The sequence below is a fragment of the Parasteatoda tepidariorum genome, chromosome 2 (genome assembly GCF_982258835.1).
Source record: "Parasteatoda tepidariorum strain Cologne lab strain chromosome 2, Ptep-v5.0, whole genome shotgun sequence".
NCBI classification, from domain to species: domain Eukaryota; kingdom Metazoa; phylum Arthropoda; class Arachnida; order Araneae; family Theridiidae; genus Parasteatoda; species Parasteatoda tepidariorum.
This window is the reverse complement of record NC_141756.1, coordinates 101778079-101801791: the sequence shown is the minus strand read 5'-3', so window position 1 is coordinate 101801791 and position 23713 is coordinate 101778079. Positions and strand designations below refer to the sequence as shown.

General features: G+C 28.1%; 1 protein-coding gene across 1 annotated transcript in view; it reads right to left on the bottom strand.

Moving 5' to 3' along the window:
* Positions 1-23451, bottom strand: part of LOC107447293 (WD repeat-containing protein 13) — a 29218-nt gene extending 5767 nt beyond the window's left edge. Inside the window, exons 1-10 of the mRNA XM_071177927.2 lie at positions 23272-23451; positions 18539-18594; positions 18071-18153; positions 15171-15225; positions 13243-13432; positions 11080-11220; positions 9998-10164; positions 8919-8978; positions 1774-1857; positions 652-710 (exon numbers count right to left, since the gene is read on the bottom strand). Coding sequence (XP_071034028.1) covers positions 652-710; positions 1774-1857; positions 8919-8978; positions 9998-10164; positions 11080-11220; positions 13243-13432; positions 15171-15225; positions 18071-18153; positions 18539-18594; positions 23272-23392 — 1016 coding nt within the window. The 5' untranslated portion in view covers positions 23393-23451. The remainder of the gene's footprint in view (positions 1-651; positions 711-1773; positions 1858-8918; positions 8979-9997; positions 10165-11079; positions 11221-13242; positions 13433-15170; positions 15226-18070; positions 18154-18538; positions 18595-23271) is intronic.
* Between the last annotated feature and the right edge of the window lie 262 nt (positions 23452-23713).

Here is a 23713-nt window from a genome sequence, read left to right as displayed (position 1 = left end):
TTTAGACCTTGGGCCCTGAAGCGCAGATGTTCCGGTCAGGTGGTCAGCCGAACGCGGAACCCCCAGTGTTTAGTTCCCAAGCATGCTTAGTACTCATTTATCGACCCACTGAAGGGATGAAAGGCTGATAGTTATTAGTAACCAAATTATATATTCATTTTACTCATTTTTGGCGAAGTGTTTTAAAATGTCTAATTACCCATTTCCAATTGGAAATGAATATAGACCTCTCTCAGCTACCACTTCCCTCAAATTCTCACAATTTTTGCAAGCTAAAAATTTTAGCATTATATTTTTTTCCTTTATTTTTCTATCATTTGATTCATATTTGCATTATTTTTTATATTTGCATTATTTATTATTTATTTGCATTATTTATTTCATAAGTATTAATGATATGGTATCATAACAAATCTCAACACACATAAAAAAATTTGCTTGGACTCCTCAACATCTCCTTCTTGAAATAAATTTATTTTAATAATCCTAAATTTCCATCAGAATAAATATCCCTAACTTTAAACTAATTTAAAACCTGCATTAATCTTCATGATACTATACTTAAATGAACGTATCAATCATCAATTTAGTAATTAACAACATGCAATAATACACAAGTAAACAAACTCAAAGGAATTTAATGTAACATACTTTCTGCCTTTGGTTAATCTTCCTGTATGTAAGTCAAAGAGGAATGATAATATGTAACCCTAAAAAATTTAATTTAATTATACGTTTGCCAGTAGTGACTAATACAATATTAGTTTTTTCACAAAATAAATAAATGTGCACAGTACGCAAAATAAGAAAACAGACTACCCTGATTATGAAAAGTCGTATTTTTGAAATTTAATTTCTCAGACACTATTCAACCAAATTTTGTCATTTAAAATTGCACGCTTTAAAATTATGTAAAAAAATTTTTACCTTATAATTCAAGTTTTTCGACTATTATTAATTTAAAGTAATAAATTTTAACTAAAAGTTATATTTGGCAAGGAATTAACTTTGGATAAACAAATTTTATAATTGTGGGCAAACATTTTTCAATTTGCAAAACTTTCAAAATGGTGAAATATTCAAAAAAAAAAATAAATAACATAACGGAGTTCAAATTTTGGACTCTTTTTGACTGTCTGACCAAATTTTTCAGATTGAGACTACCCCCTACCTCAGATTGCTGAACTTTTGGGGTTCAGCAATTTGAATCCGTCAGAAAAAAAGACAGTATGTTTATTCAGAGAAAGTTCGTTTTTGTTTTTATGATTTTGTTACTTAAAATAGCGCCTGCACCAATTCAGTTGAGGTCACCCTCTCGAATCATTAAGATTGAGTCCTAGAATGTGAAAATCCGATCATTCGATCAATAGTTATTCAGAGTGGTCCGTTTTTAGTGCACTGTTCAACCATAGAGAATAATACAATAATTGCAAAAGAAAGCATTTATATTCTTACAAGCAAATATGTAATAATTCTATGTGAGGACAGCAGGTAAGTGGTTACTTCTCATATATTGAAGAAAAGAAATATTGCGGTGTCCACGTTGGACTGGTCATGAGAATGACAGCTTAACCTCCTTGGGTAAGGTGATATGAGGCTCAAGAATGAGATTAATGTATAATGACAAAAAAATACATATTTATCAATGATGTATGTTAAACAAGAGAGTTCTATTTTTATTTGAGATAAGAATTAATTTTTGACATTTCTTGATCATGAAAATAAGTTCTCTTTTAATTACGTGAGAGAGAGCAAGAAAAATTAGAACTATACCTTATCATTTCCAGCCCATAACAGTCTTCCAGAAGGATCAAAGACAATAGACAAAACACTGCCAGAACTTTTGCTGCTTCCACCCTAAACAAACACAATTGTACTATCATTATCAAATATAATTTTTTGTTACTGATTTAGATAAAATTAATTAGTAAATTGAAAATCAAACAAATTTTAATGCATTATTTATGAGCCATTATACAGCGTGTTAGCAATAATAACTGTAAGGGTGCTGCAAGTAAAAACAAAGTCACAAAAATCTCCAAGGTTGAGTTGTATACATATATGTGAAAGAGATGAGCCGTAAATGGCTCAGGGAATAGAGCGTTTGCCTTCCAATGAGGTGAACCGGGTTCGAATCCCAGCGATGGGTGGTCGATACGAATTCCACATCCAGCTTGCACCGACCATAGTTCTGGCATAAAATATCCTCAGTGGTAGATGGATCATGGGTTAGAACCCCCTTGCCGTCAGGCTAACCGAGGGAAGCTGTCATATTTTTCCTCTCTATGTAACGCAACTGCTGGTTAGTTCCATTAAAAAGTCCACCAAAAAGGTAAATTTCTCCCAATACTGAATCCAAGAGTTCCCTTGTCTTCAGGATTGGGTTCAAAATTACAAGGCTACGGAGTTGAACATTAGTAGTCGAAAACTAAAAAATTGGGTTGGCCGTTCAACGATAGTTACTAGACCAATCGATAAAAATTAATCAAAGAAAGTTGCTTATGAGAAAAATGGGGAGAATAAACACAGGGCCAGTGTTTTGGTTGAGTTTTTAAGACAATGTAAGGACCTAGTTTCGGAAAATGTAACTAAAAATGCTTTTAGAAAACAGTGATGTAAATGACTGAGTATTTTCTTTTTTTCATGCTTCAGGTGAGAAATCAAGGAAATAAGCAAACTTTCTCACGAAATAATTTAAAATTTCAAATTAATCAGCATGTAATCATTTGCTGTATTTTAAGTTTTAGAATAAAAAGTGTAAGCTTTATTTTTTGTACTTGCCGATTAGAGATATTCGGATATTCCATAAGGTTAATCAATTTTTTTTCATTTTCCCCCCCGATAATACAAATTATTCCCGCTATCCCTATGAATTTGTTACATCAGGATCCGACTGTGTGTGTGTATATATATATATCACTTAAATGAATTATATACCATGAAATAGTGATTTTGTGAAAGGGGAAAAAAGGGGGAAAGTACATACATATAATACATAAAATATACAGGGTTCATTCTAAGCGGGGTTTACGGGGCGGCCCGCCCCGTATGCCCTTTTGATATAAAATATCTGCCCTATTGCCTTTTACTCCTTTTATCCTGCCCTGATATAATTAAATGCGCCCTGTTGTGTCCCCTCCAAAAAGATACCACTTTCCTGTAAGAGAGGATTTTTTTGACCTGTCTCCCCCGCTTAGTAATACTTTTCTTGAAATCAACTTGTCTTCCCTCTAGCTCAAAAGCTATGGGTAAATGAGATTCCGAAAAGCTCCCCCCCCCCCTCTTTACTATTTCCTCTTGAAGTTAGTAGTTTAAATAAGAGATCTTCCAAGAAGTTCTTCGGGGAATGCAACCCCTCCTGCAGCTGTGTGGGTTCCTATTTTCTCTTTTTAGAAAAATTTCTTTTTCTTAGAAATGGACGTATTGCTTATTTTAAGAAACCATACTGCTATGATGACGGTCAGTAGGCCTGGCAAGAGTTTTCCTGGAAAGAATTTTTTAAGGGAAGAAATCTTGTTCACAAGGTCGTAGACAATTTTAGGGGTCAGACTAGGTCATATAGATAAAAGATACATTCTCATGTAGCTTCTGGACCCCTCTGTCCAGCTTTATTCTTTTGAAGGAAGAAAGAAATTTTTACTTTTGATTTCAAAAGTGAAGGGACTACAATTAACTACGAAATAAAAAAGCTTTTTTATCCAAAAAAAAAAGAAAAAAAATTCTAATTTTAAAATAAACTTTTTTTTACAATGACGCAATACAATTCTTACAATAATAAGTTTCAAGTTATGTTACATTACAAGTTATTTTAAGATATTAGCAAACGATAATTTTTATTCCGTTTTTTTTTTTTTTTTTTTAAATATTTTTCTCATTCTTCGTTGGCACGCTGCCAGGAGTATAAACATATTCCTTCTTTTTTTTTTACTCTTTTAAAATATTGTTTAGCGCTATAAAACCTCTAGCTTTCTCGTTTTCATTAGAATTTATCCTAGCAGTCGATCTTTTTATTAATTTTTTTATTTATGTTATTACTAGTGTGTGCAAAGGTATGACTGCTCCTCATAAAAATTGAATCAAGCACACAATTTATTTGTAGATGAAGCATATTTAATTCAATTAATCGTTTTTTCCCCCCTTTCATACATTTAGAATTTTTTCTAAATTTTTTACTCATAACTGAACAGACATTACGAGTGATGTAATTATATCGGTAAATTTAAATACGTAACTTTCCTTTATTTAAAAGTATTAAATTTATTTATAGCTGTATGCTTGTACCTCAAAAATATTAAAAAAGGAAATTTATTTGAAGATACAACATGTGTTATTCGCAAATTTTTTTTTTCTTTTTCTGAATGATCACAATGCAGCTTTAATTTGGCCGCCCATTTTAAATAGAACTAAATAAATTGATAAATTAAGAAATGGTTTTCTTTCTTTAATAGTAACTCGTTTGTTTGACGATATTTTTCAAATGAGGTGTTTGATTCGACACTATCACAATTACCAAGCCGATCGCTAACTCTATGTTGTATTTTCCATATATTTAAATGACACTTCTATACTGTTACTTAAATTATTTTTTTCTCGTTATTATAGAAATTTGGTCTTTATTTTTGCGCTTATTGCAATTTCGGCTATGATCTATATCACATACCATGATTTGACAACGCATTGTAATATTAGATAGATTAATTTAAATACCAAACTTTTTTCATTTAATATTTTTCAGCTTTTTATTTATTTACTAATTTATTCTTAATATCAATGTTATCGCTTTGCTAACTCTGCGTTTGTAAGATCGTGCGTCGTAAATATTGTAAATTGAATTTATTTTAATATAATGAGCAAATTTTTATTTTGATTCTTCTTAAAACTTAAAATGTTAATTTAAATACAATAAAAAGTGCTGCGGTCGCAAATGAATCTTTTTTAATAACTTATTTATTTACTTTATAATAATTTGTAATTGCTTTAATTGTTTTATTTTATTTTTCTTAATCACAGGGTCCGTACGCGCCAGACTTGATAAGTCATGGAATTGTCATAGAAAAACGTAATTTTACTTGTAACGTACTTGTACGTTTTTGATAACGTAATTTGCGACATTTCCCCTTTCGAAATTGAAATTTAAGAAGGAAAAAAAAGTTTTTTTCCACACCAATCTTTATTAGGTGCATCCATACCCAGATAAAAAAAATCTGAATTGGCAAAATCAGTGGTAAGTCTCCACTCAGGGGGCGTCGCTTTTAGGCAGGGCATAATTAGTACAGTGACAGTGATTTATAATAGAGAATCACTTAGGCTGTTCCATGGTCATTCAATGGTTAAGAAAATTGAACAGTGCGAGCGTTAGTTTCTTACACTTCAGATAAGTTACATACATTTCTTTTTTTTTTTTTAATATATAGTATTACTTTTTGTGCTGATTTAGTATTTATCATGAAAGCAATTTTCTTTTTTTAGTTATTTATTATTAATTTCGTTTCTTTAACATCTTAATTTATACTTCTTTTTTTATCTATTTATCCATCTTATTTATAATAATTTTTTTTTTTTTGTAACAGAAAATCTTGACAAAGTGCATTTTTATTATTTTTTTTTCGGGTTTTTTTTCCTTCTCTTCTTGCAAAAGTTCATGAATTGATGAAGTACGATTTTACTTCGCTTCAATGCAGATTATTGGGTAGTATTTTTATTAAATTTTTTTAGAATGACTTAGTTTTTGAGAAGTTTTTTTATTTATTAGTTTGTTTATTTTTTATTAATAATTTCTCCGTTTATTTTTCGTTGTCTTGCAGCTTTGTTTCATATTTTAGGATAATTTATTTTATTTTTTAGCAGACAAAAATATGCGATTTTATCCTTTATTTTTTTTTTGCTTGTACTTTGATTTGTTAGTTTCTTTTTAGGGTGATTTGATATTAAAAATATGCCTTTTTTAATGGCTTTTTTTTTTGCATAATTTATTTTTATTGTAACACTTTATTGCAATCTTATTTTCCTCTAATTAATATTTTAATTGATGCTCATGTATTGGATATTTTAACTGTTTATTGCGTTTTTGTGTTAAAAAACAACGGTAGCGTTTCTAGCTTTCGGTAGCGCTTTTGTGTTCAAAAATGTTCTTACATTAATTTGGATTTAATTTTGATTTCACACAGATTTATTTGTATAAATTTTTTAAACAACTTCGTAACTATAAAAAAGTTTATTTTCTATTATTTTTTTATTGTTGCTCTGTAAATTCCTTTAGTCTTATTTACCCTTTCCTTGCAGTTAATTATCATAGGGGTGCATAACCTGCGGCCCGCCTACTACTGAAGTGCGGCCCGCGAGAGCTACTGATCACAATAAAAAATGTTAATCGCACATTTGAGTCATCGCGTTTTGACACGTTCAATTTTAATAGATTCAATAGTAAACGTATGTTTAACGCGCTTTCTTTAATTCGAATTCATCGTAAATATAAATTATTTTGTTAAACACTTATTTCCTTTCGAAAATCCTGAATTTTTTATTAATTTCAATAAACACTTTTTGGTGCAATTTATTTGTGACAATTTAATCTTAAATCTAAGTAATTTTTTTCCTTCTTTTTTTTGCTTTTCTTTTTTCTTTTAAGCTATTTTTTTTTCGGTAGTTATTGCTATGCATTCCCACGTACTATAAAAAATTCCTATAATTTCATTACGACATGTGAATTTTAAATCTCACATTCGACAAACTTTATTCTTGCTGAGTTCAGCATAAATTTAAGTAATTATTATTACTTTTTTTTTTTTGAATTGCCATACTTTTCCACGTGATTTTGTAACTACAATGTTATTACAACACGCAAAAAGGAATTTTTTTCTTCATTTTTTTTTTAAAGAAAAGTTTATTAATAACGTTCATTGAAAAAAATGCTGTGTCATAATAAAAATGCCTATAAAAAGAAAAGTTAATGAAAAAGAAAAACAGAAAATACAAATTGTTCTTGGTTCCTAAAACAAACTTTTAACACTGAAAATCAGTTTTCTATATTTCCAGTTATTTATATAACAGTACAGGGAAAGAGTGATAATAAATTAATAGTATGAGACGTTCTGTTAAAATGCTGCGTTATAATAAAAGCAGCAGAAAAAGTCAAGAAAAAAGAACTAAGTCAACAGAAATGCTCTGAAGCAGAATAGAAAAAAGCAAAAATGAAAAAAAAAGAAAAAAAATCGTTTTCAATTCTCAGAATTAGAAGTATCGAAAAAATAACGAAATAGATTTGTCTGATTAAAAAAAAAAATTTTTTTTAAAAAAGCAGTAATTCAAAAACTTGTGGTTCAGAATAAAGTAATCTAGTTTTCCAACTTTCTTTTTTCCCTAAGTCTTCTAGAAGATAAATTTGCAAGCCATGTGCAGAAACATGGATTTTAAAATTTTTGAAATTTATGTTAAAACTATTTCTTATAATAAACAATACTATAATATAGTCAAAATACAATTTTATATTTTTTATCATATCTATACAAATTCAAAAGAAGAAAAAAAAAACTCAGAAAAATATATTTTTAAAGAAATATTCTGAGGAATATTTGACTGCTCATTTAACCAACTGAATTTTTGACTAAAGTGCCAAATGCTCATTAAATCCTTAATTTAAATGCAATATGATAGCAACCTGAGAAATTCATAAGTGGTGGAAAACGTGAATTTTTAAACTGCTCACTGTTTGTTGCTTAAGTAATCATTTTCGATAAAAAAAAAAAAAAGATAACGTTTACTATATAAAAAAATCTAAGAATTAATAAAATGAAATAATAAAGTACATTACCAAATAAGTATTGAATTTTATTTTGAATTATAAGTTTTGTTTTTATTTTAGGTTTTGTTGAAAACTTATAAGTTTTCTTCAATTAAAATATTTAATTTGAATTTATATTACTTAATTCAACACAAATTTTTTTCTTACTTTCATTCTGCGAGCATTGAAGTTTTTTTTTTATTAGAATTTATCTTTAAAATGAATTTTTGTATTGCATGATTTGATAAAAATGGCATTTTTTCTTTTTTTAAAAGTATTAGTTTTTTTTATTTTCAAATGAATTCTAATAATTGAACGACTTTAATTTTCAACAAATATATTATTAAGTTTATTGATAAAAAAAAACTAGAACACTAATGTTAAAAGAAATATTACTACATTTGCCATTAACGTGTAAGTTTGATATTATTGCTGCGACTGAATTCAAGTATAAAACTTCCAGTATTTTTTATTTAAAATGACTCGAAGTATGAATTTTATTTTGCAATTTTTTTTGTAAATATTGTTTTTTATGTATATACTTCAGAACTTTGTTTTCAACAGTTAAGCTTAAAAACGCAGTTTATTTTATTTTTTTATAAGGGAGAGCCAGATACATAATAAGTTTATTTTCAAGATTAATATTCATATTTTATCTGAAAATAGTTATTCTAATCATCAACTCGAGAAAGAAAAACATATCTGAAAAATTTCAGTTGTTTCCCCAGGTCTTTCAAAGGTATGTGTAAAATTTTAAATATATTTTTAGTGAACTAAGAAATATTGAGATAAAGGAAAAAAACCTCGTTTGAATTTTTTTTTAAATTTTTCAATTCAAACTGTAGTCTTTTTTCCTTGGAAAATTGTAGTTATACATTTGATAATTATAATTGTGATTAGTGATAAAAGTAAACTTATATATAATTATTCATTTTAACTATGCAAAGAAGGTTAAGATATTTGCCCTTTTTATAAAATACAATGTCCTTTTTTAAACTTGCTGCCCTTTTTTTTAAAAGTATAGTGCCCTTTTCAATTTTTAGCACCCTGCCCTTTTTTTAGTCTAGAATGAACCCTGAAATATATATAAAATAAAATCACTTTTAAAATGCATAATATAAGCTGTTGAATATCTCACTTTTAAATAGATACCTGTAGATACATTTAACACCTGTACCATGCCTTTAGAATTACCAATCTAAATTAAGTTAAGTGATCTTTTAAAAGATGTACAGATAGTATAGCATACAATCGAGTAAACGTAGTATTCATTTCTAGTAAACAAAAAACAATTCAAAGCAGGCAATAAAGAATAATAAACTTGACGATTTTATTTTATTACAATGCAGATAGTAGACACTCATAAAGCTTATAATTTTTAAACTTGCCCTTTCGTTTCGTCACTCCTACTTGATATTAAAATGACCCTCATTCTCTTAAACGACACGGTGGTTACACCTGTCCTATTCTATTTGATCAGAGTAAATAGGTTTTCATAGTAATTAACAAAAAAAAAATTATTTTATCTACTTCATTCAAAATTTTAGACAAATGTTTTAAAGTAATTAAATTGTTTATTATCAAGTTATCAATGACTGTGTAAAATAAGGGACCAAACTAAACATATAGTATAGAATCAATGAGTTTTTTTAAAATGAAACAATGAGACTCTCCATCTATAAACTGTAAAGGAAGTTGAAATTTAAACATTATTCCAAACATTCGAACATTATCTTAAACACTATTGTAAATTTATTCACCTTTATTACTTAAGAAACTTTTTTCTGTATGACCTAGTCGAAAATGTTCTCATAATGAAATAAAGATTTAGTGCTAGTACAGTTAAATGCATGTTTTAAGTTCAAGTTGAAATTTAACTATCGACAATGATTTTTATGGATTTTTAAATTGGGATACAATTTTAAGCCCAAAATTTTACAATAGCATAATTATTTTTGAATATATGAGGAAAAATATACAGAAATTTACCAGTCATAAATGATTCTATTTGTAGTGACAATTTTTGAAAATATTTTCTTACTTGACCATATTTTTGTGTTGATTGTTTAATATAATTTTCAATTTTCAAAAATTGTGTCTAAATTTTCACAAAATAGTTACCTCTCAAAAAAACCTAGACAGACCCCTGAATACTGACTTAAAAAGGTTACAAAATGGAAAATACAGATTAATGAAACATATTTAAAAAAAGGATACTACAACCATGTTGTTGTTGTAAGGTTGGAATGCACAACAGAGGAGAGGCGCCCCAAAAGGATCCTCCACCACCCGAATGCATAAACCCAAGGCAGTGTCCCAAAGTCGTACTGTGGCGTCCAAAGAACACGTCAGTATGAGGTCATTGGAGATGGACCACTCAAATGCTATTAAAACAAAATTAGCAAAACTATATTTGAGTTTACTTTACTGCAAGATTGGCATTATTTAAATCATTTGATTGCTTAAAAATCCTAAATTTTAAACTATTTTTTCTTAACAAAATCATTTATTCAAATCAAATGGAAAAGCAGAGCTGAAAGCCGAGAATGACTTGGAAGCAACAAATGAAGGCAGGTTTTTAAAAGAGTAAAATTTATAGGATTAGAGGAAGATAGATACCAAGTCAAAGATGGGGATGGAGAAGTGAAGAGTCTCGGTAGATATAAGTAAGAATGCGGATAGAAAATAAGAGTGCGTCCAGTTGTATAAAATAAAAATTATAACTAAAAATATCTTCAACTCAAGCACAGTTTGTGTAATCTGTATTATAAAACCCTATGGTAGTGGGGCTAATCCAGAAAAGATTAATTTATATATTAACTTTAATAGCAAAAAAATCAATGGAATAATTGATAGTAATAAAATCAATATTAAGTTAATTAAATTAATTAAAGATGTCCAGGATTTTGCAGGTGTTTATTGATCCATTGACTTCCAAAGAGACCCTGTTCTTTTATCTATCTTGATTGACCAGAAACTTGGTGTGATTTCCAAAAACTGTTTGGAGTCTTTAAATAAGGAATACATGCAAATTACATCACAAATGCAAATATGAATAATATTATGAAGCAAAAATATATAATTCTTCATAAGAGGCCCGAATGCAGGAGAGAGTTAAACTTTAAATGCGTTATTATCTTTGCATAAAAATGTTTCTTAGTACCAACTCCAGAATTTCAAAGATTCAGATACAAGATTGCCAATAATGGTTTCAAACAAAGTGCTGAAAGTTAAAAATTGATTTTGAAAAGCTTTATGAATTACTGGTGTTGAGTGTACTATAAAAAATTCTTGTTTACCAGTCAGTCCAGCTTTATGTCCACTGAGAACGTACAGGACGCTGGCAGGAGGGGGAGTCAGCTGACAGATGGAGAGTTTTCCATCCAATGAAGAACAGGCGAGGAGACTTTTATCATTATTAGCAAATCGCACTGCTGTCACTAGAAATTAATAATTGCTTTATTAAAATCAAAGGTTTAAGCAACATCTATACAGTAATTTAGATAGAGAAAAAAATCTATATATAATTAAATATTAATTTACATGCGTTTGTTATTTTATCATTTGCACTCTCGTTTTTAATTTATGAAAAACATTATTTTTTCAATTGAAAAACAATAAATGATATGTATTTAACCAAAATATTTAATAAATAGCCTTTTCATTCTTCTAAGAATTATTAAATTTCATTTCTCTGGAAGGTAGGGAATACTAAAATGATAAAACTAAATATACATTTTATTTATTATGTTATTTAAGATAATAAAATATATAAATCCTTGCTTAGAGTTTAACATGCGATTTTAAATAGGGAAAAAAAGAACAGTTTTTTTCTCCCAGAGCAGTATTTTTTCATAGAACCTGATCTCACATAAGCTTAACATACAAGAATATTGAAACATTTAAGCTAGCGTATAATTTATACCCTTTTGAAAATCATACTAACATTAAGCTATTTTAATCCATTAGTAAATAATTATATAAAACACATTTGGCATTATTATAATTCATAAAGATATCAAATCACAACTAAATATAAATCAAATAAGGATTTATATATTATTATTTACATGCCAGAAAACTTTTGTATGATAAACTTTTTAAAATAAATTAGTAAAAACCTGAATAAATTTTTTCATTTTTAAAATTATATTTCTGGCAATACATGTTTCAATGTCACTTTTAAATCCAAATATTGAAAATTATGATTAAAAATGTGAATTTAAGGAGGATTAAACCATAACCCTTCTCAAAAAAAATAAATAAATAAAAAAAATACCATTTCAATAATTTGCATGTTCAATTAAATGAATTTCTTTGTGCAATAAATAGCAAATTAACTACTAATAATGTAAGCAAAACTTAGTTGTGCCATGAATATACATAATTTTGTGAAAACATATTCATTGAGATCTGAATAAAATTGGGTATTTACCCAGATAATTACCCCCAGGTCATAAAAACCGGGTTATTTTACAACAATAACTGTGGGTATATAATTACATATGCACGACTATACATATTATATAAAATAATTTTATTAAATATTTTTCGAATTTTATTTTAGCATAAAATCAGCATGGTTGGCAGCAATGTTATCAGACAAATATTTAAATAAAGTAATGGTTCCTAATAAATGTTTTTAGCAATACCAATAAAAAATTATTGAGACTAATATCAAATGTTACTAATATCGAATTTATTTGAATTACAATATATTTTTACATATTTCTTACAAATCTCACAGACATGATATTCAAAAATTAGATTTCCAAAAGGTCTAATAATTATTTTAATTATCTATGTCAATTAATAATCTAATTATGATTATATTTATTAAGTAGCATTATTAATGTTTTTTGTGATTTAAAACACATAATGACTCAAAATTAAAAGTTTATTTGAAAGAAATCGAGAGAAATATGAACAAAAAGAAAATATTAGCTCAGTCTCATACTATTAAATAATTCTAAAAGTAAGAAGAAGAAAAAGACACTGCTACGGGATACCAGGTATCTGGCTCAAAGTCAGGTCCAATATCAGGTATCTGGACAATATAAGATTTATTGCATCCCTAGAATTTACCATCTGATGACGTAGAATTTATTCAAGCTATTGAATTTATTGTTCATTAAAAGGGTAGTCTGAATTCATTTCTTTCATAGTCCATCATTAACTATAAGAATTTGTTGTTCCTGCATTTTGTAATATAATATAACAGAAGTTATCAAAATTAAATAAAAAGTTCTAGCTTTTCATTGATTCAAAAATAACCCAATATAATGTGTTCTTATGATATTTATCATATATGGTACTGATAATGTGTGTACAAATACATTTCAAAAGATAAATACATTTTCTTAACATGCTCATAAATTGAGTTTACTTAAATAAAGAGAAATGGTTACTTTAAATTGTTGAAAGTGAACTATCTAAATAAATAAGAAGAGACAAATTGACACCTGCATCTTTATGTTGATCAAATATATGATGTACTCCAGTAAAAGCATAATTTTCATCAATAGAAGTTCCACCAACTAATGCACGACTGGCCTCTGCTAAGTGTGTGGGGACAACTTCTTCATTAGTTAAACGCCTTGGGACTTTTTTAAGGTCACCTAAAGCAATGCGGTTCTCAAAAGAGTCACTGGTCTGAAATAAAATTTAAAAAATAAAAAATAAAATTTAAAAATTTAAATAAATTAACAGAGTGATTTCAGACATATTAAAAAAAAAACGCAATGAATAATCAGCAATCACAAATACATATATCTAATACATACATATATCTAATACATAATTTATACAGATATCTAATGGTGGCAGTCTTACGAGCAGAATAAATAGGCACAGGATTTTAAAAAGAGTAAATTAATTTTATTTACCTATTATAATAAGAGAATGAATATCCAACTGACAAAAATCGGAGTTCTCCTCAATAAAAGTTAGAGAAAATCTTGCGACATAAATCCCTAAAATGCTTTGCTTTAGGGAATAGCAATTATAATTCGTCAGTTAAATTGGTCGTGGGAGATTCAGCTTTCTCATGCTTAGTTACAGGGATAAACATTAAAATGTTAATTATGTTAACTAATTTCAGTTAAGAGAGAGAAATTATGGGAAATTTTATCACTTTATAATATACCAGAGAAATATATTAACATAATCAAAGATATGTATGATAACAGCAAAGCATGTATAGAAGTAAATGGAGAATTAACTGAATTCTTTTTGGTAAAAACTGGCGTGAGACAGGGGTGTGTTTTATCAGGATTTTTATTTATACTAGTGATAGACTGGATTATGCGAAACAGCTTGAAAGATGAAAAAAGAGGAATAAGGTGGAATTTCACAACTACTTCAGAAGACCTTGATTTTGCTGATGACATCGTACTTATTTCATCCAAATGTACAGACCTTCAGCTTAAAACAGACAAATTCAAGAAATATTCAAATAGTGTAGGTTTATTCATAAACAATAAGAAAACTAAAGTAATGAGAATAAATCAAAAGAAAAATGACAAAATTAAAATCGAAAATCACGAAATAGATGACATAGAGTCATTTAGCTATTTAGGTTCTATTGTAGATAAAAAAGGTGGAAGTAGTGAAGATATTAGACAGAGAATAATCAAAGCAAGAACATGTTTTAAGGGATTACATAAATTTTGGAGAGAGTCAAATATTGAAATAAAGACAAAAATAGTTGTTTACAAAGCTATTGTTAGAGCAGTACTATTATATGGCACAGAAACCTGGAAACAGACTAAGATCGAAATACAAAAATTAGAAACCTTTCAAAACAAATGTTTAAGATTTATTTTTAAAATTTTCTGGCCTTACAAAGTATCAAATCAAAATCTATTAAAGAAAGTTAAAATAAAAACAATAGAAGATGAAATTATAAAACGAAGGTGGAGCTGGTTCAGACATATCCTTAGAATGCCCAAAGAGAAAATTACATATGTTGCGCTTACATGGGCCCCTGATGGTAAAAGAACAAGAGGAAGACCCAGACTTACCACCCAGCGCATGTTTTTGGGCGAATTAAAAGAATGTGGAATATCTGGCTGGGAGAACCAAGATCTATTGCTAGAGACAAGAGGCGTTGGAGGGATATGCTAGAGGCCTTAGGTGTCCAAAGGCACATAGAGGATAAGTAAGTAAGTATGTTAACTAATGCATACTTAAATTAAAAATAGATTAAAAGACAGGATGTGAACATTTAAGTATGTGAAAGAGCGTTTCGAATAGAATAATACATTAAGGAAAAGATTTACAGAAAAGGGATAACATAAAAATATTAGTTGAAGCTTGTTATGTTACACATACATATAAGAAATAAGTTTTGAAAAATTTATTGTTTAACCTATAAACTTGTTCAACTTACCTCCAAGGTAGCCCTACTGTTACTTCTTGCACTCATGCTTTGACTTCTTACACTTCTAAAAAATATATTTAAACTTTACAAGCAAAAAAATTAATAAATAAAATAATACAAAATTAATATAGTTTTATCATCTGTAACAATATATCTTTGCACTGTCAAACTTTCACTCCTTGAACATCCACAGGGTTGCCACTCAAATCTGGAAAGAATCTCCCTGTGTTTTCATTGCACATATTATACACAATATTTTAAGAGGAACACAACAATTACTGAGCTTTTGTGTGAGCTATATTGGGCTAACTATATTTATTAGTTTTAAAAAAAAACTTAGAGGGGGAAAAAAGGAACAGATGGATATACTTAAATAATACTATACTAAATGAAATAGTTTAGTATAGCTGAAATATCATCTTTAAATATCCCATAGATTACGCTTTGAGTAGTCACCATATTTTAAAAGACGAAAATAAGGAACAAAATTCCCTGTATTTTGACAGTTCGTAAAGAAAAAATCAAAATTCTCCGCATTTTCCCTGTAATTTTCGGAGATTTTCAAATTCTCTGTATTTCGCAGGTTTTTCCCTATTCTTCCTGTGGAGTGATAACCCTGTTCCAAAGATTTTTTTTTTTTTTCAAAAAGCAAAGAAATAAAATGATGCAAGAAGAATATATATGCTAATGCAACACAAAAGGAACATTATTATCAGTGACCAGGTAATATTTTTACTATTATTGATATTCAAGTCAAGCTGTAACTCCTAACACATACCCTCGAACTACTTCACACTTTCCATAATTCCAGGAAATACTTTTCCTTGAGATGGTGAAGGTAATCTAATAATACTGTTGAACCTCGATCTGTCTTTTGCTTTCGCATATGTCCCATCTTGTTTAAATGGTCCATCACAAACGCTATTCTTAAAATGCTAATAATACCCATTTAACCCATTTTGAAAAAAGTAGATTCATGCCTCTACCAACATGGAAAAAAAAATATTGAAGTTATTACATGTTAAGATGAAAGACAGTATCTCCTGATGAAGGGGAACAAGGATTTGTTTCAGTTTGGAGGAAAACATTTCAAAGCATCAGTAGTTTCAGGAGGTAAAAATTGATACTGATGAAGACTGAGAAACAAGCCATGTGTGGACCCCCTTGGCAGAATCGAAGCGACACGGCGATATTGTCGCAGAACATTACAGAGTTCTAGCAGAAAGATTTTTGTTTGAAAAGTTAAAAATTTAGTTTTCTTTTTAACAGAAATTTACACATAATATTTGAATCATGCATTTAGTAAGGTAATAATTTTTTGGCGCATTCAATTTACACCGATAGTATCATAAATCAATGCAATGTTTCGATTGTATTTTCGGCAGTTACTGACATTGATTTTTGCATGGTTTTTAAATATCCCAATATATTACAAACGATATTAAAAATTCAAATAGTACATTTGAGTATTTACCTTTTAAGGCAATAATTCTATCGAATTTTTGGCAGTTATTGCTATTGATACCTCCGTTGTTTTTAAATACATTTTTTCTAAAAACAATATTATTTATTACAACAACCGAATATGAAAATGAAAAACGCATTTGAGGAGTCCCATTCCCGTGATTTCGTCCTTGATATTTTTTTTTTTTGCAGTTACTACTACAGATTTCATGATTTTTGATTTTTTTTTTATTGCGCTGATTATTTACAAAATGAAGGGAGGAAATAATTTGTAAGTTAACGCCCCCCCCCCAACAAAATGCGAGAATATCACCCATAATATTAAAATAAAAAATTATTACATGTTCAATTAAAAATATATACAGTGCAGAACCTCTTATCCGGAAATCGAAATCGGAAAACCAGATAATCGGAATGAAATTTGGAACCGGAAATTAATTTTCTTCCATTAAAAAAAAATTTTTTTTTCCTGCAAGATTTTGAGCCCATTTTGTTATTTAGAGCGTACGGCGTATCGAGTTGAGGAAAGAACTGATTTAGAGAACGGATCAAAAGCCGTTTGTAGACGAATCTCACATAAGCACAAATAGCTTATATATGTTATTAATGTTAATAATAACATTAATAACATATATAAGCCGGTATATAATTTTTATTTCATAATTTCTTTCCTTATTTAAACTTAAGTGTATTATTATTAATCATTTTTTATTATTTCTAAAACTATTTCAAAATAATTTTTTAGTTTCGTTTTATAAACATTACAAAAACGGCATTTTGTAGTGATTCAGAAAACTGGAAAAATCAGTTATCCGGAATCGTGGTGGTCCCGATCGTTCCGGATAATCGGTTCTCTACTGTATATAGTTTTCTTTTGCACACAGCGCTTTAATTATTTTAAATTAGTAACATATATATTTGATATTATTAAAATTCTTTTTCCATCTTTTTTATAAAAAGAAATCCGTATTTAAGAAAACAAACACAAACTATTAAGACCTCTTCCTTCCCAAGAATGAAATTCCTTTCCAATTACCTGTTCTAGCCACCCTGGTCTTTAGTTCAAAAGTTATAGAAAAAACTCACTCTTATCAATAATAACTCTTATTATATCAACAATAATGCAACCATTATTTTTTAATTCTACTGAGTAGGAGTTCATTAAATTTAATTGACACTAATCACTTCAATTTCGATATTATTCACTTTAATCATTCAAATTATTGACGTTTTTAAAACAAAAAAAATTTTATTTGTTACAAATAAAAATAAAACAATATGTTAATTAAAACCACCCCTAAAAAATAAAGTTTAGACATGTTTCTAATCTATTAAAATTTGTTAAATTCATCACACTTCAACAGAAAAACTTTTTTAAAAAAAACTGAACTTTTTACTCAAACGTATGTATTAAATAATTGGAGAACTAAAAGTTAGCTACTTACGTTTGATCAAGACATACACCATATCTCTGAGATAACAACTGATTCCTCAATCGTAAATACTGTTTTCTAGCAACAGGACTGAACTATAAATAAATGAAAAGGATTTTGATAAATTTTCAATGTACAATATAATAAAAAATTTCTCAAAAATTGTCACCTTTTAATATTACATGGAAATAATATAATACAGGGAATTAATTCCATTCCTAAAAATTTATATCTAAGATCAGTGCAGGGATAGTTTTTTCCTAATTTTGAGTTTTCAGTATTAAAATGAAAATACATTTGAAAAAATAACTTGCTATAAACATCTGCAGAATACAGTCCATAGATTGCTTACACACAAAAAATTTATAGTAAAATAAAAATATTAATTAATAAGTATTGGTATATTAAAATATAAATATTTAAATAAGCCAATTTAATAGATACAAATGAGTATTATTCCATACTGTTTATGATTCATACCTCTTGTTTCGCATTTTCACGCAGAAGTTGACTTCGACGGCGTATGTACAAAGTACCTGATAAAGAGATGACAACTGATTAGAAAATGCTTAAATGTAAATATTTAACAAAGTAAATTAAAAAGCATAGATTTACAAAACACAAAAGCAAATGTTTGAGTATCAAAATATGATGTGAACAGAAGGGGTTAAAATAAGTATATGAAGGGCTTATTTTATTTTTTATACCATGGTATTGGAAGAAAAAATTAACATAAATTTCTTAGAAGAACTTTCTCCAAAAACATTTTTCAATCATAAAATTTTTTTTTTATAAAATATTTAGTACATCATAACCTATCAAAAATAATTTTTTTTTCCCAAAAACTGATTTTTCAGCAAGGTAAGTTCCAAATTAGAATTTTTTCTAAATACCGCCTTTCCATCAAAAATATCAGTTCCTTATTAATAATTATTAGAATACTTGAAATAAAAATATGTAAAATAAAATGAATGATTACAAATACCAGAATGTTTCTCTATAGCATTATTGTTTCATATTATAATCTTAAAAACAAATGTGTGAAGCCTCAGGCAGGGTGCATTTATAGATATTGCAGGAGTGCACTAAAGTCTAAGTATGCCACTGAATGCTTTTAGTATCTTAAATGCAATTGTTGAGAATTATCCTCTGGGCAATCCTTTGATCTAGTTCAAAAAATTAAGTTGCTATGGTAAGTTTTTTTTTTTTTTCTTTTGTGGAGAAGAAACAAAATGGCTCTAAGTTGATATTTATTATATTTTTTTTCCAGCTGTAATATATTCATATTTGCGCCATTTTATATATTTCAGCATTTCGAGTTTTATTGAAAAAGCAGGTATTTTTAACATTTTTGAAAATAGAGATGCAAAATAAACCCCTTTGTGTGTTTAAGTTGTTTATGGAATAATTAAGAATACTGTCCTCATTAACTAATTCTGATTCGAAGTGCAAAACAGAATATCTGGCATGGGCGAACAGGACACTGCGGCTTTTTAAGAGTAAAAACTATTTTGTATATTTTTTTAAATTCTTTATTCATTATGGAAGCTGTATTGAAAGATAGTAAACAATATAGGTCATTATTTACTCAAACATGTAATTCCTTTGATTAGGAAGAAATTAAACTCAATTGTGCTGATAAAATTAGTAAATTAAAGCTTATTTAAGAGGGCGCAATTTTAATGATAAATTGAGAAAATAAATTTAAACAATTGTTGCGTTCTGGGAAAACTTCCAATATAGAAATAGAGAAAGAGATAGATGAGTCAGAAACTTACATTGATCTCTGCATATTTATGTATTTTCCAGGGTTGGGTTTTTGACGTCAAAAAGTGGTTTTTGACATGACAAGGGTATAATACTGGTTTAAACCATCAAAAACTGAAGTTTGCCAAGAAAATATATAAATTTCAAAACTACCAACAGTTGCCATGCATTATATGGAAATTTAATTATACTATAGGTAATCAGCAGGTTTTAAAATATTTTTTTATTAAAATTAAGGTAAAATAACAGATTTAAAATCTCAGAAATTTATATTCAAATGCATGTGCAGAAAAATTTAGCACAAAAATTGTTTAAATATTTATATTTTGAAAAAAAAAATTTTTTTTTGATATTTAAGAAAATTAAAAGTTTATTACCATGCATTTTTGACATATAAGGAACAAAAAACTAATATTTATATTTATAAGGAACTTACAAGTTATGTTGTATAAATACAAACTTGATACAAGTGTATAAAAAAAAATTTTAATGTTAGACTGAATATCTTTATTATCCAGTATGTTAATTTGAATTTAAAAGTAGTTATATTTATGAATAATGATAAATATAATTCATATTGTTTATTATATTTATTTATAATTATTACACTTATCATTTTAAAACAATTTTCATCTCTTAATTTTTTTTTCTCCACTTGTATTAAGAATACAAATAATGTATATCTTGAAAGTAAGAAGTAATTATTCAACAGCTGAATATTTAGATATTCAACAAAACTATATAGTATTCAGCAAAATGAAATTCACAAGTATTTGGATAAACTAAATTTTCAGCATAGTAAATGAATAGGCTGAATATACTGTAAATCGTCACTAACTACTCTGTGTATTTAACAGAAAGCACTTAAATTTGTATTGTCTTATGTTAACTATGAATTAAAAAAAATTTAAGATTTAAAATTCAGAATTACTGATTTTTCTGAAAAACTAACAACCAATCACAAAAGTCAAACGAAACAGAAGAACATTACAGTCACTGATCCATGAAATATGTAAACAAATTATTATGGAAATTTTTTAATTACCCTAAATTAGAACATGCATCACATTACATAATCAAAATGAAAATGATATGAAAATGATGGAAGTAGAAATTTAATTCAAAATTCAATAGTCTAGTTCATTTGCTCCTCGCAGCATACTGTAGCACATAACTAGTTTTGAACATTTTTCCACCACCAAACAAAGTATGTTGAAAGCGGTTCACTATAATCCCCCTCCCCCCAGTTTACTTTAGAAGAGCTAAAAATAGACAAAAATTCCCTGATTGTGAATGTTGCATGTGCCCAACCTGTTTAAAAGATATTTCTTTAAAAGATGTCTAATGTACAAAACTGCTAATGCTTATCTTTAAAAATGTCTAATTTTTAGTATAATCTATATTATACACTAAATTTAGTTTTAAATAAATTTCTTAATAATATCACTGCAGAATTTCAATAACACATGAAAATGAAAACATAATATTATAAAAGATGTGAGCTTTCAAAAGTACAAGATTTTGGTTACTTTTCAAAATATAAGTGTTTCTTCAAAATTTAAAATTTATTTTTTCTAGAACATATTTAGAAACACTATCCTTTATAAAAAAATATATAAATTTTATGTATTAATTAAATTTCACATATGAATATAGGTTTTTGACATTTTCGACATTTTTGACAGTCAGGTTTTTGACGTGACGGTTTAAACCATGGTTTAAACTGTCAAAAACTTTCACATGTCAAAAACCTGCCAACCCTGGTATTTTCAAAACAGAAGCTAGAAACATTCGAAGGAGACTGCTTTGAAAATGAGAGAGAGCTGAGAATTTAAAAAGTTTAGGAGCATTCATGGATCAAAGTGGAATCCTTAAGAGGAAAACTAAACTTACTTTTCGTCAAGATAAAGAGGAAATTAAAATGCCACCTATTTTTCCATCCAATCATGAGGTTGTCAAGAGATCAATACAATATTATAACAAGAAAAATGTGCATGCTGATACTCAAATTTTGATAAATATTTTACAAGAAATATTTTGGATTTTTAATGCTAGAAAAATATTGAGATCTGTTATTAATAAGTGCACAGAAGATTTTCCGCTAAAAACCTAGAAGCTCTTACAATACCGCCCCTAGAAGACAAATTTTGAGAATCAGCAATGTTTGAAATTTGTGAAGTAGACTTGACTGGTCCTGTGAGGTAACAAGAAATCTTGGATTTATTTATTTATCAATTCAGTTTATAGAGCAGCCTTTTTAGAATTGGTTGAAACCCTGTCTACTGTGAGTGTTTTACTATCTCTTAAAAGATTTATAGCTCGCAGAGGACAGAGTAAAGTCATATACCGTGACAATCAAACCAATTTGGTAGGAACTTTAAATGCATAACAAGATCTAAATTCAGAACAAATCACTGAAGACACATCTATATCTATTCAATGTTAGGGTTACTCTACAATGTTAGGGTTTGGATATCATTTGTTAGGGTTACTCTGGCCCAATGGAAGTCCCCAACTGATTTTTGATGGGGAGGTTGGCGGGAAAGATTGATAGGTATTCTCAAGAAATTGCTGAGACATTTACTAGGAAAAGGTTCATTATCATCTGAAGAAATGATTACAGTTCTCTGCGACTGGTAAGCAGTAATTAACTCATGTCCCTTGATATACATTTTGACATCATTAAGTTCATCTTTATATCTTCAGGACACTCAAAAGAGTGGTGTTCCGAAACTTTTCCATTTTGCACAAAAGCCTAAATTAACAAATCATATATAGAGTAAATGTGGAAGTGAACGTTACTGAGCCTCAGATTTGAAAGACTAAAACGGGTCTTATAATCAAAGTACCTCAGAGACTGGACTTATTAACACTGTATATTTCATAATTATCTATTTTATTATTTCTAATATTCTTACTTTAATTGTTATATTCACGAATGCAAGCTAACTTAGAAATTACTCGACTGTAATTTAAATTAGAAATTAACTTAGGTGGAAGGATGTTGAGAATTATCCTCTGTTCAATTTTAAACTTTGATCTAGTTCATATAATTAAGTTGCTATGGTAACGGTTTGTTCTGAGCTTGTTCATTCTTTATTGTGGAAGAAACAATATGATTTGAGTTGATATTTATTTTTCTATTAGCTTTAATATGATAATATATTTATATTTACGCTATTTCATACTTTTGAGAGTTTCAAATTTTATTGATGAAACGAGTATTTTTTATATTTACGTAAATAGAAGTGTAAAATAAATCATTTTGTGTGTTGTAAGTTTTTTATGGAACAATTAAGACATCATTAACCAATTCTGATTCGAAATGCAAAACGGAATAGATCGTAGCAAAGATTGAGCGATTATTTTGGCGCAGTAACTGATACTAAAATTTTATCTTTATATCTTTTTAACACTTTATAATATAGAATTGATTACAAACTTACGAAACTGAGGATTACTCGGCGCCCTGTAGGCATTATATCTAGCATCCACTGCTAATATTTGCTGCCAAACAGAGGCCATTTTATGTTCTAGAGAAGCAAAATTGTTTAATTGTTTTCTCATACACAACTGTTACTTAATATAGTATAACTTTTCAAACGAAAACAAACTTTTCAACTAATAACAATATAGCGCTTCCGGGTGCCTAGTTTTGTACAAATGCATAGTCAGAATTGGAATTCGGGAAAAAATGAACTAGAAAACAGGAACTCAAGTAAAAGAAAAGAATAACATTTTAGTCATTGGCAACAAGAAGTAATTTGTTAGGGTTACTCTGGCTTAGCTTTTATGAGGGATTGGCATGTTACCCTATACAACCAAGATAAATTAAACTCGACCCTGAGTTTAATTATCGACTTATTTGCAGATGGTCGGCTCATTTAT